The following is a 23,579-nucleotide window of genomic DNA, read 5'->3' on the forward strand; positions in this document are numbered from 1 at the left end:
ATGGAGTCAGATCGGCCAGCTAGCCGCACATTTAAGAGGGGCAACCAATTGTGCCCAAAAGATTACATCTTCATCCATGCATGGAATTTTGACTTGATAAGCGATTTTGAGGTGATGAAGGTTGAAGGAAGTGATCACTTCCCACTTATTGCTAAGATAGTCGGATGGAATAAAACATTAAGAGATACAATTATTCCAACACAAATGGAGTACCCCAAAAGGTTGACTACTCGTTTGATGGAGGAGGGCCTGGAGAAACTGGGGTTATTTCAGCAGAATCATATATTAGACGACATTCCAAGGATGGGTAACATAGGTTGGTTCAAAAATTTAATTATGCAAGTGGTCCAATGTCTAAGAGCTAAGTTAAAAGGAAAAAGCTTTGGGGCAGATAGGAATAAGAAAAGACATAAAGAAGAAAATTGGTTTAGTGAGGAATGCAGGAAATTAAAATTAAATATAAGGGGGAAGAAGATTCAAACTGAAGTATGATATAGATACAGTCACAATTGTTTTCATTGTTGCTTACTTGCGCATTTCTCCCGCCTCGGTCCCCGCAGCTGATGCTGTTTGAGTGGAGGGCGGAGAGTTTATTCACTAGCAGCAGGGCTGTCCCTCCGCATCACTCACTACTTAAGTTGATGTGCCAGCGTGGGTGCAGCGGACACGCGCAGCGGGCGCGCCTAAGGCCAGCCCGCCTGCGCCCGTCCGCGCCCGACCGGGATCAGGGGCCAGGAACCCTGCCACCGACAGCCCAGACCGTAGAAAATCATTAACTTATTCCAGTGATGCCCTTACTAAGCTCAACAAACACGCACCAGGCGACCATGCAGACTGCACTAAAGCTTCCTCGGAAAATATTAAAGGACCATTTTCATGCCTAAAATGCAAATGGTGCAGCCTAACACACAAAGAGCCTCCACCTGAAACGGTGAATAACGGCCTAAAAACAAAATGCCTATATTGTTATGCCAGATCCCTCCCCAAACACTCTCTGGAGATCTGGGACATTATTAACAAGACGAATCCCAACTTAGTGTTCATAACTGAAACCTGGATAGATGAGAACAACTGCCCTGACATAGCAAACGCACTCCCCCGAATGACAAAATCCTACGTCAAGATAGGGGGACTTGCAATAATATTTAGAGACAACCTCAACTGCCTCCCAACTACAGTAGCCCAGCTAGATGAGCACGAACTATTAGCATTTCGAGTATCTAAGGGCAATCACACCTTACTAGGAGGAGCAGTGATATATAATCCCCCCGGATATCATGCCGATTTCAGCATGAAGCCGCTCACGCAACTACTCCCCGCCTGTCTCATATATAAAAACTTTCTGGTGATTGGAGATTTTAACATTCACTTCGACAAACCTGACAACTTAGCGGCCACACATCTAAATAATGATATGCAAACTCTCCAGCTGAAACAATGGACCCACGGTCCGACTCATAACGCAGGCCTAACACTGGACCTATTGTTCTCCAATATTGAAACGACCTCGATTGAGGGGATTCAACCCGTGACTTGGACGGACCATTCCCTTGTCCTATTTTCATTTGCGCAGCCTGCACTATCCGCCAGAACCTCTCTACCTACACCCGGCTTTTATAGACCTTGGAAACAGGTCACCCCAGAATCATTTAAACTCCATTGGTCAGCAACCACCAACCTAGAACACCTGGGTCCTCCCCTCACTAACACAGGCACACTGAATCTAGACAGAGATTACCCACACTCTGAACCTATGTGCCCCCTTAACTAAATCTAAATCCATAAAAAGAACTACCTCTGAAAAATGGTATACCCCAGAACTCAAAACGCTCAAAAAGATATGCAAAATCAGGGAACACACCTGGAGAATGTCCCGACTAGATGCTGATAAGTCAATCTATAAAATTGCTCTCAAAACCTACAATCATACCATAAAAAAAGGCAAAAAGGACACACTACACACAAAGAATCACCGAAAATAGCAACTCAACCAAAAGAGCTATATAAAATTATAAAAGAACTGTGCAAACCGGCCAGTCTGTCCCAAATATTACACCCTTCAATAGAAAATTGCGAAATTATCAGCAATTTCTTTACTGATAAAGTAGAAAAAATCTACTCAACATTCAACCTAAACACCCCAGTGGCCTCCACTAGCAGGGAAAAATCAGACCCCCCTTAATAACGTCCAACTAAATAGCTTTGCCCCAATTTCAGAAGCTGAAGTGGCCAGAACCATGAAGGTAATCAAATCTGGATCACCCGTCGACCCCTGCCCACATTTTATTTTTAGACAGATCATACCCTCTCTTACCCCAGCTATCACACAGCTTTTCTGCAAATCCCTGGAAGCAGCAATTTTCCCTAAAACATGGAAACAAGCCATAGTGACCCCACTGTTAAAAAAGCAGATACAGATGTGACAAATCCGGTCAATTATAGACCAATATCTCAACTCCTGTATCTCTCCAAAGTGTTGGAGAAGTTGATCAATAGACAGCTGTCCAAATACTTAGAAGACAACATCCTACTGGACCCCTCCCAAAGAGGCTTCAGGGCTACCAATAGCACAGAGGCCACTCTGCTGGCCGTCACGGACAACATTAGAAACTCCCTAGACCAAGGCAAAGCTGTGGCCCTGATCCTGTTAGACCTGTCGGCAGCGTTCGACACAGTCTGTCATCATCTTCTGCTAGAAAATCTACAGGAAAAAGGAATAAATGGAAAAGCCCTTGAATGGATCAGCTCCTTTCTGTGCAACAGAACCCAAACAGTCCAACTAGGAGCCTACTCATCTAAACCCAAACAACTGAAATGTGGCGTCCCGCAGGCAGCATCCCTCAGCCCCACGCTGTTCAATGCCTATAGAGGCCAAGAACAGGGTTTTAGGTGTGAGGGAAATACTGGGCGCACTGCTTAGGTTGACGTACAGGAGAACGCTGTCAGGCAGAAGGTGCATGCAGGTAAGGGGCAATTCCCTGAAACCCCTCAAAATGTGCCTGAAGGACACACCACATACAGTAGAAGCAAAACCTGTTGAACACTTAAGTGAAGTTTCAAGCAAAAAGGATGTCTCAATGTACATATAGTTCATAGGTAATGGACGAAGGATTGGACCATCAGTGTTTCAGATTTTCTTTTATTGATCCCAGAAAGCCAGCAGACACGTGTTTCGTCGCAAGAAAACACACTTTTCCGCGACTCCTCAGGGCTGTATGTCAATGTTTTATAACCACAGGTCGCGGTGCCGGTGATATTTCCGACCCGGCTCCGCTCGAGACCGGGTTTGACAGTGTCTGTAGGGTATGGTTCACAGTCTTCAATAAGATTTCTCACATTAGTGGTGGTGATTCTTTACTCAGTGGTGACGCTGAGTGTAGTGTAACCTCAGGGCTTGAGAACCTGGGAAAGTATTAAGATCTTCGTGTCGTGATGAGGGTAGTTTCACGATTTCCGTAGCAGAAAGGAAAAGTCCCCGTAGTGCGGGGAGTCGATCGGTAGAGGTAACGCTCAGGTTAGCGATTTCGTTCCGGGTGCGGTCACGTCAACGTGGGACTTTTCCTTTCTGCTACGGAAATCGTGAGACTACCCAGTTTTGAAATCTTATAGGGCTATGATACCACCTCAGTTTCAATATGGAGCTGAAATATTATATATAAGTGGCAAAAAGAGGTGGGATACTGAAGAGGGAAAACGTATAAAAGACCTACTATCCCTACCTAGATCATCTATGATACAGGCAGTAAGAATAGAAACGGGCATGGTATCTTGAAAGGTTATGGCACGTATAGCATTAATAAGATTTTGGCAACCTCTGGGAAACGGGGAGGAGCAAAAAAATTGCAGAATGGTGGAAATTTTGCAGAGTGATCTGAAATGGCCATCAGGGGCTACAAACTTGTTAGAGATAGTATGCAGGGAACTAGGAGTTAAACCTAACCCTCAGGACTTACAAATTGATGTTGCAAGGCGAGAATTGAAGGCACTAGGGAAAGAAACGTTCCAAGATCAGGATTGCCTGTACCTGGAGGGGAAAAAAATTGGTGGGTTATTTGATTAAAGCATGGAAACCTGATTCACAGTTCCCATATATAGATATATTACCAAACCGCTACTTAAGGAATTAAGTTTTAAGATTACGAATAGGAAATAACCCTTGCTATATGAATGATGGGATAAAAGAGGTTATGATGGATTGCGAAGAAAATTGCACCTGCAACTTATATACGAGATGCGATACATTGCACATATTGCACATATTATTAGATTGTCTTAAGGTTCTTGACACACGTAAATTGTTTTTACGACCTATATTTTAAAAATATGGTATGAAGAACCATGCACAGGCAATAGAATTACCAACGGAAATGACCCATTTGGACATAGCATGTGCACGAGGAAGATTTATTCTTGAAGTCGAAAAAGATCTTAGTGTTTATAAAATTTGGATTTTCTTAATTTCATTGTAAGATAATAGAATTAGAAAATGAAATAACTATTTATTAGGGTATTGTACTTTTACTGTGTACAAACAAATAATTAAATTGCATTATGGAAAGGCGGAAATGTTTTTATTTTATTTTATGTTTAAGGACCGAAGGTCTAGAAAACATTATCTTGACCTATCTATTGCTATCGTGTTTATTAACCCCTTGCGAACATCCTGCGAAGTGCTGCGAACGTCCGTTGGCCGACGCGCCCCCACCACTCCGCTAAACCGCCACACCATGGCGGAATTGCCACCACGGTTAAGTCAATATACATTGAAAACAAATAATACTAGCCTCTCATGCCATTATTATAGCTTTGTGCGGCCAGACATCATCCGAATTGTCAAACTTGTAGGATGTCCATACTTAGGTGTCATGTTAATACTGTGAATGGCAGCGTTTGCAGGGTATGGGTGGTGCAGGGTGCAGTAGCCCTCCAAGAAGGGCCCTGGCACTTATTTTCTTTTATAAATTAAGCATTGCCTACACCTGTCCATTGCTTCAGACTTCTAAATATCCCCGAGATTAGTGGGTGCATGATGGAGTTGAAGGTCTGTGGGGCAGAGATCGAAATGGGCGGGATCTGAGGAGCATGACAAGTCCATGCTTTTTTAATTTGACAAAAACAGTACCCCTACTTTTTCTTAAAAGAAACCGCCCCAGATGGATAATTCCGATAGTTGAGAAGCCCCAGCTGAAATTGAAGGGAGGGTGTCTTCTGTGTTCTGAAGCAGAAGGAGGAGGGACAGACATCTAAACAAGAAACAAACTTCCTTGCCAGGGTGCCTGCTGTCTCAAAGAAATGTAAATGGGTGCAATTGGTTAATCTGCAAGAGTAAAGGCTTCCTGAAAGCTGGTATTGGTTTTAATTGATGGAGTTACTTGAAACTTCGTGATGACAAAGATCTATTCTTTTTGAGAGGCATTGAAAGGATGTTAGCAGCTAAGTTGTGGAGTGCATGTTTTTGATGGACACTGATAAAAAAGTCTGTGCCCTGGGTACAGTGACCGTATTACTACAATCTACATTTTTGGAAACACCTTTTTATCATTTTCTTTTGCAAAATCATTTTTATTGGCATTTCGGATTTACGCAGAGTACATACATTTTGTGCGGTTAGGGAATAAACACAGTAGAAGGTTTAACATCATAACATCTGGTGCCATTCATCGTCATCTGGTAATAAGACATATTATAGTTACCAACGTGTCTCTGTTGTGAGACATGTTGTTACGGTGTATGGGACCTTGAGGCAATGCCCATTGTATGCTGAAGTGGTAGCACACCACTAATTGCTTTTTAAATGAGGGATTAAACTCTTTAACGGGAGAACTGCAACTGGGGTACACTGTGTATAAGATGTTGCCGTTTGATGGGGGCCAGGAGGCAGATGTGACCGTTGGTCTGCTGCATACACAGGTTACAGTGAAGGGCATGAATGTTGAGGCGGGAAACTCTGCTTAATGTACATACTTGGTTAAGGGCCGTGCCCTGCTGTGTGTCTATTCAAAGTGTGGTTCTGAAATTCTGGACCCTGCTGTAATATGGTCCCGAGGCCCAACCCTCGTGTCACAAAATATCATCGTACCATGACGAATTTGGTATCGGCAGACCGGTAATGATTAGGACATTATCCCTATGCGTTTGCGTCGTGATAGAGCAATGCTAACTCCCTTAAATCATGGTTTCCGTCCTGAACCCTCGGACTCCATTTTGTGAACGGCATCCATTTTATGGCTTGCCCTCATATAAATCAATCGATTAAGGCCGAGTTTGATCTGAAAGGACACGTCCACCTTAGCTGACTTCTCCATGACCTGGCCAAACTGACTCCCCTGCCTCCAGCCAAACCTGTTTGGGCAGCTCCCCGCCCAGTGGCCGAATAAGATAGCATCAATGCATAACATGCCATAAACCATTCACTACATACAGACTATGTTTTCTACACACATACACCTGTCCATGTTCTTTGTTTATGGCCAGTTTACGACAAGGAGGTGCCCTGTTTTATTGGGGTTTCATCGATATCTGATGGTAATTCTGGGCCGGGCTGGGCCATCTATCACAAACTGGACATCTAAAATATGGGTTGGCCGACATGACTGTGCTTTTTGCTCTATTGTGGAAATATGTATATGACCGTATTGTAAACTGAAGAATTCTTGCCTGCAGCTGTTATTTCTGTATATAAGGAGAAGGCTGGTTCTGTAAAAACGAGCAGTCTCCTGAGAACTTACGACCCGTGCTGTTTTAATTCTAGGACGCTTGTTACTTGGTTGCAGCCAATAAAACTCGATCTCTGACTTCACCTAGAAGACTCTTGGTTTCTGTGGTCCGGAACAGGGAGAACTCAGAGGTCTTCGGGTGTTATCCCCTGGCACCACCGGGTTCCTAAAAACCAGTCACCTCAGTTGGCGCCCAACTTGGGGCGGTATCAAGCGGTGACGGTCCAAGAAAGATGTTCGTGAGGAGCTTCGTGTGAAAATTCCAGAGGACGGCCAGCCACTTCAGCGACCCCTGTATGTCGACGTGGTTCCGAAGGTCTTTGCTGCGAGGTTCCCCGCGTCCCGACGGCTACGAAGGACTGCTGCCCTGACTATCGCCCTGTTTTGGACCCAGTGATCCTTGGTAGAGCGAAACGATAGACGAGTCTTCTAGTGACGTCATCGATCTTCAATACTTCAGTTAAGTATAAGTGGAGCGTCTCCCAGTCCTTAGTTTGGTTCTTAGTTTTTGGTATCCTTGAGGTACACCTTGTTTGGAACTTGCAAGCGCCAAAACTGAGGGATTTGTGTATTCACGAGAATATCGTAAATCGATAATCCTTTGAAGCTTGAAGCTAGACCAGTGAGCAAAGATGCCTGGTCTTAGCAGATTTGGAAACTTGTTTTGTCTTGGTTGTAGTAAGGACTCCCGGTTAGAGGATTCGTGTCCGGTTCCTCCGATTGGAACTCCAACATATGAACTTTATATAAAGCACGGAGTAGGCCCTATCACGTATAATGAGGTATGGATAAAGTACACCAAAAAAGATGGTGTTTTAAAATGGCCCCAATATGGTAGCTTTGACGCAGAAAATTTAGATAACTTCGAGGTCAAACTCTTCAAGAAGAAAGCCCGGCCGGCGATGTTTGACTCTTTTCGCTTATGGCGCAAAGAAGCCAAACAGAAAGAAATGAAATTAGGAAAGAAAAATAAAAGAGGTATGTCAATGGTGCAAGCTGCCATTGCATATAGGGATAATGAGGAAGAGCAGGAAAGTGAACAAATGCTCAGAAGAAAGACGTTAGCAGTAGATAAATGCTACCCAATGTTGCCCCATGAAGGACAAGATTCAAAGGGAACATCCGAGAAAGATCCATTAATGTCCCATTTATTGAATTCACCACCCCCATACACATCGAGTATTACTGGACCCCCGAAGCGCTTTGTTATACCGCACCCCGGTGCACGAAATACAGCTCTTGCACAAGCACCAGCTCCTCTTCAGCTGGTTCCTACTTCTCCGGCGCAGCCTTCTCAAGGGCCGCCGCCTTTGCTACATACTCCATGTACTTCTTCTACAACTCTGCCTACTGCTCCAACTGTTTTTCATAATGCTACTTCTGCCACTGCCTCGACTTCCTCTGCTATTGCCTCGACTTCCTCCTTTCATCAGCCTGTCTTTTCTGGCGCATCTGCCTCTCCGCAAGCTTCTCATTCTGTTCGACAGAGAGTGGCAAGTACTGTCACTGGTCTGTTCTCACCTTTCTTTGGGTCGCCTAAAACGACACCTAAAACAGGACGTAGACAGTTGCGTAGTCAACTGCCTGATTACGAGGAAAGAGAAGTGCTAAATGAGTTAGCACGCAAATGGGTTACTGACACTGCTAGATACGATGTTCAGTCTGTTATGGAAGTCTTCCGACAATGGGATGCACCCACTCAGAGATATGTATTCGAAGAGATGTGTGTATATCTTTGTGAAGATTTGGAGACAAACGATCCAAAACGCAAAATGAAGGAATTATTCCGTATGCGTTTTAAGTTCTATGAAGGCATGATTGTAGGTGCCGATGTTGAAAAAGCAATAGATTTGTTGTTATCTTATAGGAGTATGGGAAATGTCTCTAGATCATTGTATGAGGATGATTCGTCAGGTAGGAAAAAGGTGCGACAGTACCCCATGAGAGAAGTTCCTCCAGTTTGGAGGGAAGGTGATGCGAATGCAAATCCACCCGTTCCACCGCATTTCCAGCGTGTATGGGTACATGTCCCCTGGAAAAGATCTGAAGTTTTAGCACTCAAGCAGACATTACCTGATCCACGTAAAAATCCTGCAGGGTATTATAAGGAGCTATCACAGACTGCCAGCTCATGTATAATGAATTTAGCGGATGTAGACATGTTGTTTGGGAATGTTGTTCCACAGCCTTTGTGGAGTAAGATTCGTCATGCAGATCATGATCAAGAACTGGGTGACACATGGGCTAATATTACTGCTGCAGATGCTAGACAAGTCGGTGGTTCTAAACCTGAGCCTTTAATAGCTGAACTTCCTGGTAGAATTATCACGTACATGAAGACCTTAATGCCTGAATTGCGTGTGAATTGGGACAAGTTATCTGCGTGCAAGCAGAAGAAAGATGAGAATGTGTCTGACTTTTTCACAAGATTTGAAGAGACTTTCGTCGATCATAGTGGTCAGGATATGGCTACCGAGGGTGGCCAAAGATTGTTTGTAGACAAATTCGTACATAATCTGCTTCCTGAACTATGTAACAAATTGAAAGATTCAGAGAGTGCTTGGGCTGTTTCCACGTCAGCGCAGATTTTAGCCACAGCCCAGTACTACGAAAATAGGCGCAAAGACGAGCTAGATAAGGCAGACAAAAAGACTAAAGATTTAAAAACTAAAGTCCTTCTCCAGCAAGCCTATCCGCCTCGCACTCCTAGTCAGCCCAATTATCAGCAACCACAGCAGTATTCGAGAAACGCGCAAGGAAACGAGTTCTCTCATCAGCGTTTACCGTATGGTCCGAATCAGTGTGCATACTGCAAGGAAGAGGGTCATTTCAAGAATAATTGTCCAGCTCTGGCGTGACGTCTAAATGGTGTTTCTGGTGCAAGGGGTAGAGGTGTTCAACAGGTTCCTAGGGGTAGGGGCCGTGGAAATTTCCCCCAGAATACCACTTCTTTTCCGCCTCAGAATTCTATGAATAGCTTTGATAAACAGAATAATGCGTCTTCTAGGTCGGCTCAGTACTATGCTAATGACTACTATGCAGAGAACGAGAATGAGGGTAATAATTGCTAGGACAGCCATGGACAAAGAGAGGGAGTTGTTTCAGTTCCAGTAGATCAGAACGGACCTTATGTTGAGGTGATTACATCAGGAGTGTCAGAACCTTTTCTGCTGGATACTGGTGCTACAAAAAGTTCGATTATGCACTCAAAACTTCCTGGCGCACCTTTGTCTGGCGAAATGAATGTTTCAGTAGGTTTTTCTGGCGCCCCGGTTAGAAACCCAATCTCTAGTCCTATGCCCCTTTCTGTTGGCCCATGCGAATTAGAAGCACCCCTCATTCTTACAACAGGTTGTGGCGAAAATTTGTTAGGTTTGGATTTGTTAAAGAGATTATATGCGACTTTGTACTGTTCTCCTTCGGGAGTACAACTTACCCTTGGTAAGAAAGTGGTTTCCCCAATGTATTTGTCAAAGGAAAATATTCCAACTGAATTATCATCTCTTCCAGATACACTTTGGACTACTGGTTCTAATGATGTAGGTCGTTTGGAGATAGCACCATATGTCATAACATTGAAAGCCAATGTTAGGTTGCCACGTATTCCCCAATACAAGATCTCTAGCGAATGTGAAAAGGCGTTGTTAGAGATCATTTACGATCTGATCGAGAAAGATGTCATTGAAGAGACAACAGGCAACATTTGTAACAGTCCTATTCTGCCTGTCTTAAAGCGTACTGATCCTTCACAGCCCCCTGTGTACAGATTTGTGATTAATCTCAGAGAGGTGAATAAGATAGTTGTACCACAGTTTCCAGTTGTCCCCGACATTACTGCCCTATTGACTATGGTCCCAGCTTCAGCAACTTGGTTCTCGGTGATTGACCTAAAGAACGCCTTCTTCAGCATCCCGATCGCTGAGGAGAGCAGAGATATTTTTGGCTTCAATTTAGGAGGACGAAGCTTTCGCTTCAAACGTGCTCTGCAGGGCTATTGTGAAAGTCCATCGATATTCAGTCAGGCTCTGAAAACACAACTTGACACGATTGTTCTACGTGATGGTGCGACTCTGATTCAGTATGTAGACGATCTGCTGATCGCTGCGGATACTGAAGAGATTTGCAAGCAAGCCACATTGTCGTTGTTGCGTCATTTATGTGACATGAAGCATAAAGTCTCTCTTTCAAAATTGCAATTTTGTCGACAAGAAGTGACCTACCTAGGTCACATCTTATCGAAGGAGGGAAGGAGACTGACCCCAGAAAGAATACAGGCAATTGCAAGATTGAGTGCCCCAAGGACACAGAGAGAATTTCGGGCTTTCTTGGGCATTACATCGTACTGTAGACAATGGATACCGAATTTTTCACTATTGGCTAAACCTTTGCTGGCACTAATCTGTAAAGACACACCAGATCCTATGCCTTGGTCTGAAGATTGTCAGACAAGTTTCCATGAGTTGCGTGATGCATTGTGTTCGGCTCCTGTGTTGGGCAACCCCGACTACAGTAAGCCTTTTACGTTATATGTCCATGAGAAGGAAGGTTGCGCACTATCAGTCCTGACACAATACTTTGGGGACAAACAGCGCCCATGCGCGTATTTCTCAGCGACTCTAGATCCTGTAGCTAAGGCATTACCAAGTTGCTTGAGGGCCACTGCTGCAGCAGCTGTCTGTATTCGACAGTCTGCTGGGTTAGTCATGAATAATACTCTGATCGTTATGGTCCCACATGCAGTAGACATTTTACTAAACAGAACGAAGACACAGCACTTAACTAGTGCTCGACTGTCCAGTTATGAGCTGACACTATTAGCAAGTCACATACACATAAAGAGGTATGATACACTCAACCCCGCTACGTTATTGCCCATTCCGGCAGAGACAGATGAGGTTGAAAGACATGATTGCTGCTTTAGGACAGAAGAAGAGACAAAAGGGAGAGTAGACTTGCAGGACACTCCCCTTCCTGAATGTAATGATAATTTATGGGTTGATGGTTCATGCTTCAAGTTGCAAAATGGTGATACGACTGCAGCATATGCTGTAACAACATTGCACACGATTGTAGAGTCTGCACATATACCGCACAACTCTGCGCAAGCGGCAGAGTTGATTACACTTACAAGAGCATGTGTGTTGGCAAAAGGAAAGCGAGTGAATGTGTATACTGATAGCCAATACGCCTTCGGCGTGGCTCACAGTTTTGGAAGATTGTGGCGTGAACGTGGGTTCCTGACGTCACATGGTGCAAGAATCCAACATGGTCAGCTAGTTAGCGAGCTTCTTGAGTCACTGACCTTGCCACTACAAGTTGCGATCGTGAAATGCAGTGCACACAGAAAGATTCAAGACGATGTTGGTCGTGGGAATGAATTTGCAGACGAAGTTGCGAAAGAGACTGCAAGGAACACCATGAGTCGAATGTATGTTGTAGGTCCTGCGAGATGGATTGCCGATGTGGGTATGTGCGAGGACACTATTGAAAGTGTGAAGTCTATCCAATCTGATGCCACTGAAAAAGAGGTGAATGAATGGAGAGAAAGCAAGGGTAGATTGGATGCGAATGGTTGTTGGATCGAATTGTCAGAACATCAACGATGGCTGTTACCCGATGCATATGTGCTTGCAGTGGTGACAATGGCCCATGGAATGGCCCACATTAGTGCGAAAGAAATCTGCAAGTTGTTGGCCCCGGTATGGCAGAATAATGGTATCCCGAAATGCGCAGAGAATTTGGTCAGGAACTGTATGGTGTGTTTGAAGTACAATCCCGGTAGGGGAACGCCAACTCCAGCTGGTCATTTTGCGCCTCCAACGTATCCGTTCGAGGTTTTGCAGCTCGATTTCATCCACATGGAGAGGTGCAACAATCTGAAATACGTGCTTGTTGTTGTTTGCGCCTTCTCTAGGTGGGTGGAAGCGTATCCCCTTAAGGACAACACTGCCTTGTCAACTGCCAAAGCCCTGGTCAAAGAATTCTTCCCTAGATTCGGTATGCCTAGAATGGTCTGGAGTGATAATGGAAGTGAATTCGTGGGACGAGTGATGAAGAGAGTGTGCGAATGTCTAGGCATACACCAGAAATTCCACGCTGCAAACCACCCCCAATCAGCGGGATTAGTAGAGTGCTACAACGGCACGTTAAAGTTGAAACTAGCCAAGATCCAAGCCAGCACAGGTCTTAAATGGCCTGACGCCCTGCCTTTAGCACTCCTGTCCACCAGAATGACTGCCCATTCCAGACTAGGACTTAGCCCTCATGAGATTGTGTTTGGCCGCCCAGCCAACATCTGGGGCGTGCCAAGGCCCAAGAAACTAAGCGAAATAGAGCACCCTGTACTGCTTGACTATTTGCACGAATTGACAACTAAATTGCATGTTTTACACCAACAGGTCCACAGCTCCTCTCCACCGGCGTCTGACGATCCAGGCCACGCCATTGAACCTGGCTCCTGGGTCCTAGTCCGGAACTTCAGGCGAACCAAGAACGAGGAGCCTCGCTGGACCGGACCTTTCCAGGTCCTGCTAACTACCCGCACTGCAGTACGTGTCCACGGGAAAAAACATTGGGTGCACGGCGCCCACTGTAAATGGGTCCCGCTGCCCTTTCCATATGACCGGTGGGTCCAGGAGGGAATTGCTGACTCTGAGACCGAGTCCGTACCACCCTTTGCACTCTTCAGCGATGCACGATTGAAAGGAACTGGTACCGAAAAGGAGAGCGATCGTATTCTGCAAGGATTTGTGCCACCGTCAATGCAGTTGGACACTACGGAAACTGAAACGTTGTTTGAAGATCACACCGCCCCTGGGAAACAACGGTATAATCTAAGGTCAAGAAACACGAACTAATAAAAGCAAGCTTATAAGGGTCCCCCCCCCAAGAACTATTTTTGATTTTACAGCTCTCTCGCCCGGGGAGCTTGCTCATTTTTGATTTTCGAACCGCCATCCGGTTCTGCTGCTAGGGTCGCGGTTGATAGTCTGGGGAGTGCAGCTGGGGACGTTTAGGTCAACGGTTCTGGTTGGTCTGAGGGAATTACCCCGGACCGAACAGAAAGCACTCCTTGGCAGAATCAATCACCCACCGCGGGCAGCAACTAGAGGATGGAGTTTCCAAGGGTAGAGAGACCTGCTAGACCCACGAACTTTAAAAAGAAAATACGCACTGTGATGGCCAGAAAAAGATTCTTGATAATATGTATTTTAATGTTGTGTAGCATGATGATGTTCTTGATCGGCTATACTTTATTCACATTTCAAGTTACCTTTGTAAATAACACTCAGCCCACACCTCCTCCTACCGTTCCTCCACACTCCTTTCACCCCCTACCTGAACACGAGTCTGCCCGAAGACTAGAATTTGTAAATAACTCCTACACCAGCACCAGTCTATAATGAACACCTCGAACTGTTGGATCTGTGGACTTATGCCGCACACAACCGATAAGTGCATCCCTTACTTCGTCCTGCCATTCAGTTACTATGGTTCTCTGTGGGCTTTCCAGACAATGTTCCTGTTTGCCATAGAACCATATCCCCCGCGTCCCACAGGGAACAATTCCAGCAACAAGGCACTAGTGGCAGGAATAAGGAATATGAGCAGGGATATCGACACATACCGAACGATTCCCAAAGATGAGTTTGCCCTGTACAGTAGATGGAACACCACTCAGTATGGGAATCCCTTGAGTAAGAGCCAGAAAACAAAGAAATCCTCCCCGGTTTGGATAGTGCCCCACCGAGGTCACCTATGTCTGCAAGGTATTGGCAGGGATCCCAAAGCACAGTTGGGGAAGAGCGTATGCATGGAAACGTATGTGTTTGCCTCCCGAACTTCCCCTCCATTCTTAGCGGCTAAGGGTAAATACTTCAACTGCCATGACAAAGCATATACATGGTTGCCCCCTGACTTCTCAGGCACATGTTTTATCTCGCTTCTGCTGCCACCCACCTAAACGGCCGGGGCAGATTACCATCGGACAAGGACAGTTAGGGGTGTCGTGAGTCAAGACGACACTGCGGGTCAAGAGTTTGGGGACTTCGCAAAGAGTTTTCTGCCGTTTTGGGGGCCTATGGTGAACAGCAGGAACATTCGCCGGTTAACGAGGGTAGTCGAATCCGCCGCGACCGAAACGGCCCGTGCCCTTAGTAACTTGACAGCTGAGCTTCAGTCGGACCGACTTATGACCCTTCAGAACAGGGTCGCCCTAGATGTCATACTTGCAGATCGTGGTGGTGTATGTAGGGTGATCCAATCCAGTTGCTGCATTTTTATCCCTGATAATGCTCCGACAGTATACAAGGCCATCTCCAAACTACACAAAATCTCTGATTCCCTTCACGTGGAAAAAGGGGATTGGTCCCTGCTAGGGTGGTTCTGGGAACTGATCTCTGCCTGGGGATGGAAAACTCTGATCTTCATTGGGATGATCTTAGCCATTCTGTTTATGTTCTGCCTGTTTGTGCAGTGCGCTCCTGCAATATGTGGCCTCTGTGCTACTTCATGTGTAAGGAAGCCTGTGTCGAGGGACGAATTGAGCAACAGAATGATGCTACAGCAGCATCTCAATGAATTCATTAATACAGATTTGGACTCAGATTAGCATGAGTTATTGCCTAATATGAGGGCAAAAGGAGAGTCTGTGGTTCTGAAATTCTGGACCCTGCTGTAATATGGTCCCGAGGCCCAACCCTCGTGTCACAAAATATCATCGTACCATGACGAATTTGGTATCGGCAGACCGGTAATGATTAAGACATTATCCCTATGCGTTTGCGTCGTGATAGAGCGATGCTAACTCCCTTAAATCATGGTTTCCGTCCTGAACCCTCGGACTCCATTTTGTGAACGGCATCCATCTTATGGCTTGCCCTCATATAAGTCAATCGATTAAGGCCGAGTTTGATCTGAAAGGACCCATCCACCTTAGCTGACTTCCCCATGACCTGGCCAAACTGACTCCCCTGCCTCCAGCCAAACCTGTTTGGGCAGCTCCCCGCCCAGTGGCCGAATAAGATAGCATCAATGCATAACATGCCATAAACCATTCACCACATACAGACCATGTTTTCTACACACATACACCTGTCCATGTTCTTTGTTTATGGCCAGTTTACGACAAGGAGGTGCCCTGTTTTATTGGGGTTTCATTGATATCTGATGGTAATTCTGGGCCGGGCTGGGCCATCTATCACAAACTGGACATCTAAAATATGGGTTGGCCGACATGACTGTGCTTTTTGCTCTATTGTGGAAATATGTATATGACTGTATTGTAAACTGAAGAATTCTTGCCTGCAGCTGTTATTTCTGTATATAAGGAGAAGGCTGGTTCTGTAAAAACGAACAGTCTCTTGAGAACTTACGACCCGTGCTGTTGTAATTCTAGGACGCTTGTTACTTGGTTGCAGCCAATAAAACTCGATCTCTGACTTCACCTAGAAGACTCTTGGTTTCTGTGGTCCGGAACAGGGAGAACTGAGAGGTTTCAGGTGTTATCCCCTGGCACCACCGGGTTCCTAAAAACCCGGCACCTCAAAAGGGGGGGGGCTATGCTGGGCTGTTCCGTGGCTCACCTCTACTGCGGGGCTTGGGGGGTGAGGGGGGCCTTGATGATGGTGCTTCCAATAGTTCCTGCTTAAAGGAATGAAGTAAAGTTGCCCATTACAGGGATATGCAGTGTTAGCAGGTACCTTTGATTTCTACTGAGCAGAGCGCCTCCATCTCCGAGGCTCCCCACTTGCTGACCGCCCCTTCCAAGCCACCAACGGTGGCCCGCCGAGTGCTCTCCAATGCATTGCTATGTGTATTTTAGCTAGGAGGATCGCCAGGGATGCGAAACATGCCTCTACTTTTTGGTGTTTGAGACGTTTGGTTATGCCCACTGCGCAAGCCTCCCACGTGTTAATGTCTGTAAATCCTGTGACTGTTAGGAGGGTGATTTGTATTTTGGTCCAGTAGGCTCGAAGCGCTGGGCAGTCCCAAAAACATATGGAGGATGGACGCTTTGGGTTCTGGGCATCTTGGGAAAGTAAAGTGTGTGTTAGGGTAGTAATGTTGAAGCTTTGCGGGGGTCAGGTAGGCACGGTGTAATATGTGAAATTGTATTTTTTTAAACAATAGTTGCAGGACATCTTTTTGGGGAACTCCAATGCCCGCTCCCATTCTTGATCATGGAGTGGTCTCTGGATCTCTGCCTCCCATGTCTCTAGGAGTGGGACGAGAATGATCGGGTTCAGTGCATGCATCGCTTTATATATCCATGTTACCATTTGTCGTGGGCTGTTCTATATCTATTAAGTGCCACAATTGGCGACAGCTTTCTAGCAACTGCCTGTTCAAGAGGAATTGTCCCCTTGGGAGGTATGTGTCCGCTGCGAGCTCTGCAAATGTTAGTAGCTTCCCATTCCTATATTGAGAGCGCACCTCTATGATTGAGTGGTCCGTCCACTCGTGCAGCTCATGCGTTGTGTGGTGATCATGACCCCTAGGGAGTCTTACCAATGGGAGGATGGGAGAAGACATGGGGGCTTCCCGTTTTATTCTGTGTACCCGTTTCAAGCAATTGCACGCTACACTCACCTGGAGTGGGCACTCCCGTATTGGTCCCGCTCCGGGCAGCAGCATGCGGTATATAGTAGGGGTAGGAATGGGCCCCGTGTTTGTGAGAGTTTCCCCTAACGCACGAACCATGGTCCATCATGACACCCACTCTAGCTGGGCCACCAGAAAGTATGCCTCAATGGAAGGGGCACCCAGACCTCCCTGGTCCAGGGGTAGCAGCAGTTTGGTGAGGGCAATTTACCTGCATCCCGAACACCAAATAAGGGTCCAGAGGAGGGTGCCTAGCTTGTGAAAAAATGATCGGGTAGGAATCACTGGGAGGTTAGTGAAATAGCATAGAAATCTCGGGACCAGAATCATCTTAGCCACTGTGATTTTCCCAAAGGTTGCCAGGGGAAGATCCTTCCAGAAGTTCACTGAGGATCTGATTCCAGCCATTGCTCTACGGTAATTCCCTTCATACATGTTTGCGGCATGTGATACAGCTGTATCCCTAGGTGGCGTACTGCTTGGGCGCACCATGATACGTCTATACTGCCCAGTTGTATTGTCTGAGAGGGAGGCTGTCTGAGAGTGGATATATCATAGATTTAGCCCAATTTACTTTATGGAGTGAGATCCAATGTGATGTCACGGATGTAGACGAGGACGTCATCCGCATACATAGACACCACGTGACTAGTGTCTGCGATTGGGATGCCCCAACTCTCGCCCTCTCTGGGAAACACATTCTTGTCATATGCCTAAATTGTTGTTCATATTTTGTGACAGCTTTCTTATGCTGTATGTAATGCAAGTCTATAATATTGCATTACATATTTACAGGGGTGTCTGTCTGTTCCAGGCTGGAACCTCATAACACTAAAACACACGTCATTATTCCCTAATGCATCAACCACAAATCAATTCTGTGGCTCTCTGTTACAACATACACAGAATAGAGCTGCACAAGCCAACAAATTAAGAGGGAGAGCTGAGGAAAGGATCTGGCTCAACTCTCAGAGCCCGGGCATGAGCCGAGCCTTGGAAATGTTTGTTATAAAGATTGTACAAACTACACATATAATATTATAGTCTCCTCAAAATTAACAAAATACTATTTCTTTGACAGTTGGAAGCTTTGACATTAATGTGTCACATTATAGCACTGCACTGAGAAGTACTTATTAAACATGAACCATTAGTGAAGTAAGAGGCAAGACTGTTGTTATGTGTACCCTGTACATTGCCCAGATTATTATAGAGCAACATTATAGTCTATTAAATCAAACACAATAGGTTTTTCTACGACTGCTATTCTAAACTAACATATTTGAAATTGCTTTCATACCCAATATGAAGAACAAGGAGTTTTGGTGAAAAAAAACATTTGCCTAAGATCACACCAATTTAAGCGTGGAAGCCACGTTTTTTTTTAGGTGTTCTGGTTTCACTTTGTACAAATCAGCCACTAAATGGGTATCCATGTGTCTTTCCTCATGTTAAGGATTTGTTTTTACCTCTTTGTGAATTTTTCTTCCGTTTTTATATAGCTCGAACTTGACCCAAAGTTTTGGAGCCCTTTCCATGAGCGAAGTACATTTTTTATAAGCACAGGGAGACTAAGTAATTTGCCCAGAATCACAGGATGTGGAGTTGATGCTGGAACTTGAACCTGGTTGCCCAGTTTCAAAGTCAGCAGCTCCGGCCGTAATGTCACATCCTGGATAGAGGGAGGATGGCAAACAGAAGCCAGAGGAAAGTTCGGCATGTTGTGAGCTCCAGGTTCTAACAGGACCTCAAGCTGAACCAGAGCCAAGCTTCAGGGAGAGCTTTCAGTGGTTTGCCCACCTCTAACACAGACATGTGCAGCGATCACATTACTCAATAGAGGTTTCATAACGCAAAATGATGAGTTTAACTTGGATTTATTTAGCTACATAATATTTTGTTCTTTTTAGCCATGCCTTTAATCCTGCCCCATGCTCCATGTCCCCGCCCCATTACACTCTGGATCACAATTCCCATATTATTTTAAAGCACTTCGACCACTGCTATGGGGTAACTATGTAGCCATAGACAGGAATCTGCCTGGTGCCACGACATGTGCAATATTGTGAAGGGCTCCACCCACTGTTCCCAGATTGCAGCAGCTAACACATTCTACCGCGGATTGGCTTCCGCTTCAGAGCTGCTGTGAGCAGGGACATTTCCAGCCCAGAGGATCAGGGCCTGCCAACTGATGAATATCCTCAAGGGCTGGTGAGCAAAGGAGGCAAAGTAGCACTGCTCAGAACATCAAACCTGCTGCCAGCAGCTAAGATGGTTCCCACTTTTTCCTCCTCCGGGGACTCACCCAGTGGCTTGTACACCATGTCTGGTTGTTCATCTATAGTTTAAAGTTAACTAAGCTTACATCATGTTTAAGGACCCCTGGGACCAACTGGAAACTGTTACAGAGAGCACCACACTAGGCAGCAGATTGTGCTTAAACAATAAAGCCTTTCACATTACCCTGTAAAAAGATGACAGTGCTTATCAGAAACACACATGTATATGCACACACACACACACACACACTCTATCTAATAAAATATACACAAACCTGGTGATACATCAAATCAATAACTGTTCTGTTTAGTATACCATAAAATCTACCATATACTTTCTCAAAATACCTCCCATGTGCACACTGTCATTCTATCTCCTAAAATCCTCATCTTTCTATCTGTATCTCTCTCAAATACACACATATATTCGCATTGAATGTGATACATTTTATCAAATCTTTCTCTTTTATATCTTCCCCTCTCATCCTCTCTAGCTCTGTGGCTCACTCTCTCTCACACACACACTCATGTACTTCTATAATATATGCCAGTGACTTATGAGGCATTACCCCATAACATTTCTCAAGCACCTAAAAATACACAAAATCCATTACACCAAAAGTGAGTTTTGTGTCCTGCGTCACATTATCTCATAAACAAGAAGCACTGGTAAAGCCAATATGGTTTGCTCTTATAAGCGTGCCAGGCTACTGGCTTTGCCAATTCTTGTAAAAGAAAAAACTCAAAATACTAGAGGAACAGCAACCAAATATCTTACAGTATCTCACAACTGAACATTAAATTAAATATTGCTAATGTTCATAAACATCATGGTTTGTTAGCCAAATACTTTTAATGTAGGAAACAGAATTAACAAGCATTTGCAATGCAATAGGTCTCGCATTAGGAAAGTTTGAGCTATTGGTCTTGTAAATGACAATTTTTTTATTTATGTGTTGGTTTTGAAAATAGCGAAATTAATAGCTTTGTCATAATAATAATAATAATTTACAATGCCAATACGTTTAAATTTTGGAAATGTGACACCTATAGCGTTTGTAATGCAACATGTTTTGAAGCTGGGGGACCAGGTTCAAGTCTGGGGGGAAGCTCGGTAACTAAATATTTATTGTACAAGTTAATAAAAACCTTTACAAAATGGAGATTGCTCAATTCAAACAAATTCATTAAAATAGTACACTAAAAGTTCATAATTTTTGCACAAACAATAAAGATAGAATGAAAAATGGGAGGAAATGGCCTGGCCACGTTTTCCTTTTCAGCTTGGATGAGGGGGGAAGCTCATGCATCCAATGATTCAGGGCAAATCGCCTAATCTCCCTGTGCCTAAAAATGAATGTGTCCTCATGAAACGAAACTGGTGCTCATGTAAAGCGCCCTGATACCCTCAGGTCAAGTTCCCGCTATATAAAACTACCAAGAAACAATAGAATACAGAGTGGTCATTCTACATTCTAATTCTAAGCATTCTGATTTCATACTGAGCAAATCTCAGTGCAGCAGATTGTTTTTGGGCCTAGTTCCACAGGCTAGCTGGCACGTCACTTGCTGCACCCAGCAGCCACATGCAATCAACAAACTGTGTTTCTGTGCATGTATGCCAGGAATACATAGACTCGTTTGAAATCAGCCGAGGGACGACCTAACCAGATCAAAACATTTTACTCAGATTTGCAAAGACCAACTTTATGGATAACAAATACTAGGATGGAAGCAACTGGCGCAAATAAACAGATGTTAGCAAAAGATAGATTTTGAAATATACTGTTGTGACACAATAAACCTAGGTTGATCAGTACCGTGGCGTTTGTGCTTCTTCAACCAGTCTTGGCTCTTTAGCCATCCGAACTTTCCGGTCTGGGACTGAGGTTTTATTTTTTATAAATATGGGCTTCATATCCAGCAGGCACATGCTGCTGGCTAAGCATTCGGGGACGACTGAAGGGGTCATCCATGACAGGAGAACACCTTTGCCGCTGCTTGTTCAGGAACCCTGTTTCCAAAGTAGACGCCCTAAAAAGGCAGCTATTTTGGTTTACAGTTTCTTATACAGAATATGGGATTTTATAAGAAAGGCTAAATAAGAAAACTCTTTTGGCGAGAACTTATTTTTAAATTTTGTGCCTTGTGTGCTATTTTGTTCCATTTCTTTTCGCTGTTTTGCAGCACAATGAAGGGTAAGTTTTCTGTAGGTTTTTTTTTTGCCTTTCGCAGCCTCGAACAACCAGTGCCATTGACTCTGCCTGCAAATGCGCCGGAGTTCCGAAAAGGGAAAAAACTGGGATGGATGGAATGAATGGGAGCAGAAAAGAGCCAGAGGAAACAGTTTCTGCCGCTGCCAGATGTTTTTAAAGAATGCAGAGTGGGTTACGCGAGCAGTGATGTCAGGAGGGGCGAGGCTTTAGGTTACAGGGGCAGGACAGGCCCCACTCTAGGCAGCAACAGCTGCACAGAGAGAGAGGGAGGGAGGAAGGAACCGAGGGCGCCCTGGTAACTGACAGAAAAGATCCTCCAACCCATCAAACAAGAAAAAAAAGCCATCACTGCTTCCTGAGCGCCCGTGCAGGGCGGCCCTCTCTCCTCTCCAAAGGCCGCCTGTGGGGACATCTGTCTGGTCGGAGGGGGTGTTCACTGGGGCCGCTCCCTTCTCACCGGAGGCTGCTGAGCATCTCTGCTCGGAGTTTGGCGCTACATCAATCTCTTCTTGCGGTGGCTGTTTGCAGAGACAACTTGTCCAGATTTGGTGCTGTTGGCGCGGCGCTCTCTTCTCGGAAACTTTGGGCTCGGACAGAACTTTTTCCTCAGGAGATCTTCGCCGGGCTCTCTCTTTGGACGTTCCCTGACAGGATCCTGAACTCACGCTGCCTGCTATTCCCCCTCCACCCTACCCACCCCCTCCCGCGCACCCGCCCCCGCCCTCACACCCGCCCCCGCAGGCGGCGCGGGGCTCCCTGCGGGCGAACCGTGCCTTCCTGCGCAGCTTCGTGGGGGTGCTGCGGGTGCTGCAGCTGCTGGCCGGGGCCGCCCTCTGGATCACCATCGCCTGCAAGAAGTACGAGGACGCCATCCACTTCGCCCTCTTCGTGGCCGTGCTCTTCTGGCTACTGACCATCGCCCTCTACCTGCTGACCCTGCTGGACAAGCAGGACCTGATGCCTCTTCTGGGCGGCGAGCGCTGGCTGACCACCAACGCCGCCCACGACGCCCTGGCCGCCGGCCTGGAGGCCGCCGCCGCCGGCATCATGATCCACAAGACCCTGCGGCACGAGTACTGCAGCGTGTCGGCCTACAAGCACGACTGCCTCTACCACATCTACCTGGCCGCCTCCTTCTTCGCCTGCCTCTGCTGCCTGCTCTACCTGCTGTCCGCCGTGGCCTGCGCCTGCAAGAAGTGCCGGGGCCAGCAGGGCCTCATCTGAGCCCCGGCCGGGTGGAGAGTGAGTGCGAGGGCTTGGATGCAGCGCCACGCAGACCCAACCACCTTCAGGCGCTTCCAGTCTGAACACAATGGTCTGCCCGGTTCATTACACTATAGCGCTGAATGCTGATGGTCTGCCTGTTTCCAAGCGCTTCCAGGAAAAAAAACACATCACGGGTGCGAAGCGGTTTGCCCAGGATCACACGTTTGAGGTGAGATCTTTATGCCGAGATAAGAATTAATTTCTCAGCCGTTACACCAAACCGCTTACTGAGGTGCATTACAGGAACAACAATTCTTTATATTTAAGACAAAAAGAGAGAACATCATAACGTTGAGGTACCACATTGGAATAATATGGATATTCGTACAAAAATACAAGGATCACTTACATAAACAAGTTCATATTATAGGGTGCCGCCGCGCTGCCCGCGGCGACCCGGAAGCTGTTGGCCGGCCGGCCAATCCGCTCGCGGCCGACCGGAAGTCCCGCCTCCCGAGGTCCGCGAGCTGCCGGCGCATGGAGCGCCCTGCCGGTCCGGG

At 45.9% G+C, this 23,579-nt stretch overlaps 2 protein-coding genes across 2 annotated transcripts in view; one reads left to right on the plus strand and one right to left on the minus strand.

Moving 5' to 3' along the window:
• On the plus strand, positions 1–23,043 carry LOC147690296 (uncharacterized). The gene is made up of 2 exons (XM_086937295.1): positions 1–486; positions 22,465–23,043. The coding sequence occupies exons 1-2, from the start codon at positions 1–3 to the stop codon at positions 23,035–23,037; spliced, it is 1,059 nt and encodes a 352-aa protein (XP_086793421.1). The 3' UTR covers positions 23,038–23,043.
• The window catches only part of SYNE2 (spectrin repeat containing nuclear envelope protein 2), a 1,750,628-nt gene that overhangs the window by 1,644,734 nt on the left and 82,315 nt on the right, over positions 1–23,579 (minus strand). The window lies entirely within an intron of this gene.

Source organism: Lissotriton vulgaris, chromosome 9 (genome assembly GCF_964263255.1).
Source record: "Lissotriton vulgaris chromosome 9, aLisVul1.2, whole genome shotgun sequence".
Lineage (NCBI taxonomy): Eukaryota > Metazoa > Chordata > Amphibia > Caudata > Salamandridae > Lissotriton > Lissotriton vulgaris.

What these genes read in the sequence shown, in the direction of transcription:
- LOC147690296 (XM_086937295.1), top strand. Translation starts at nt 1, where the DNA reads ATGGAGTCAGATCGGCCAGCTAGCCGCACATTTAAGAGGGGCAACCAA. An exon ending in GGAAGAAGATTCAAACTGAA is followed by an intron (nt 487 to 22,464) that starts GTATGATATAGA and finishes GTTCCCTGACAG; the next exon opens with GATCCTGAACTCACGCTGCC.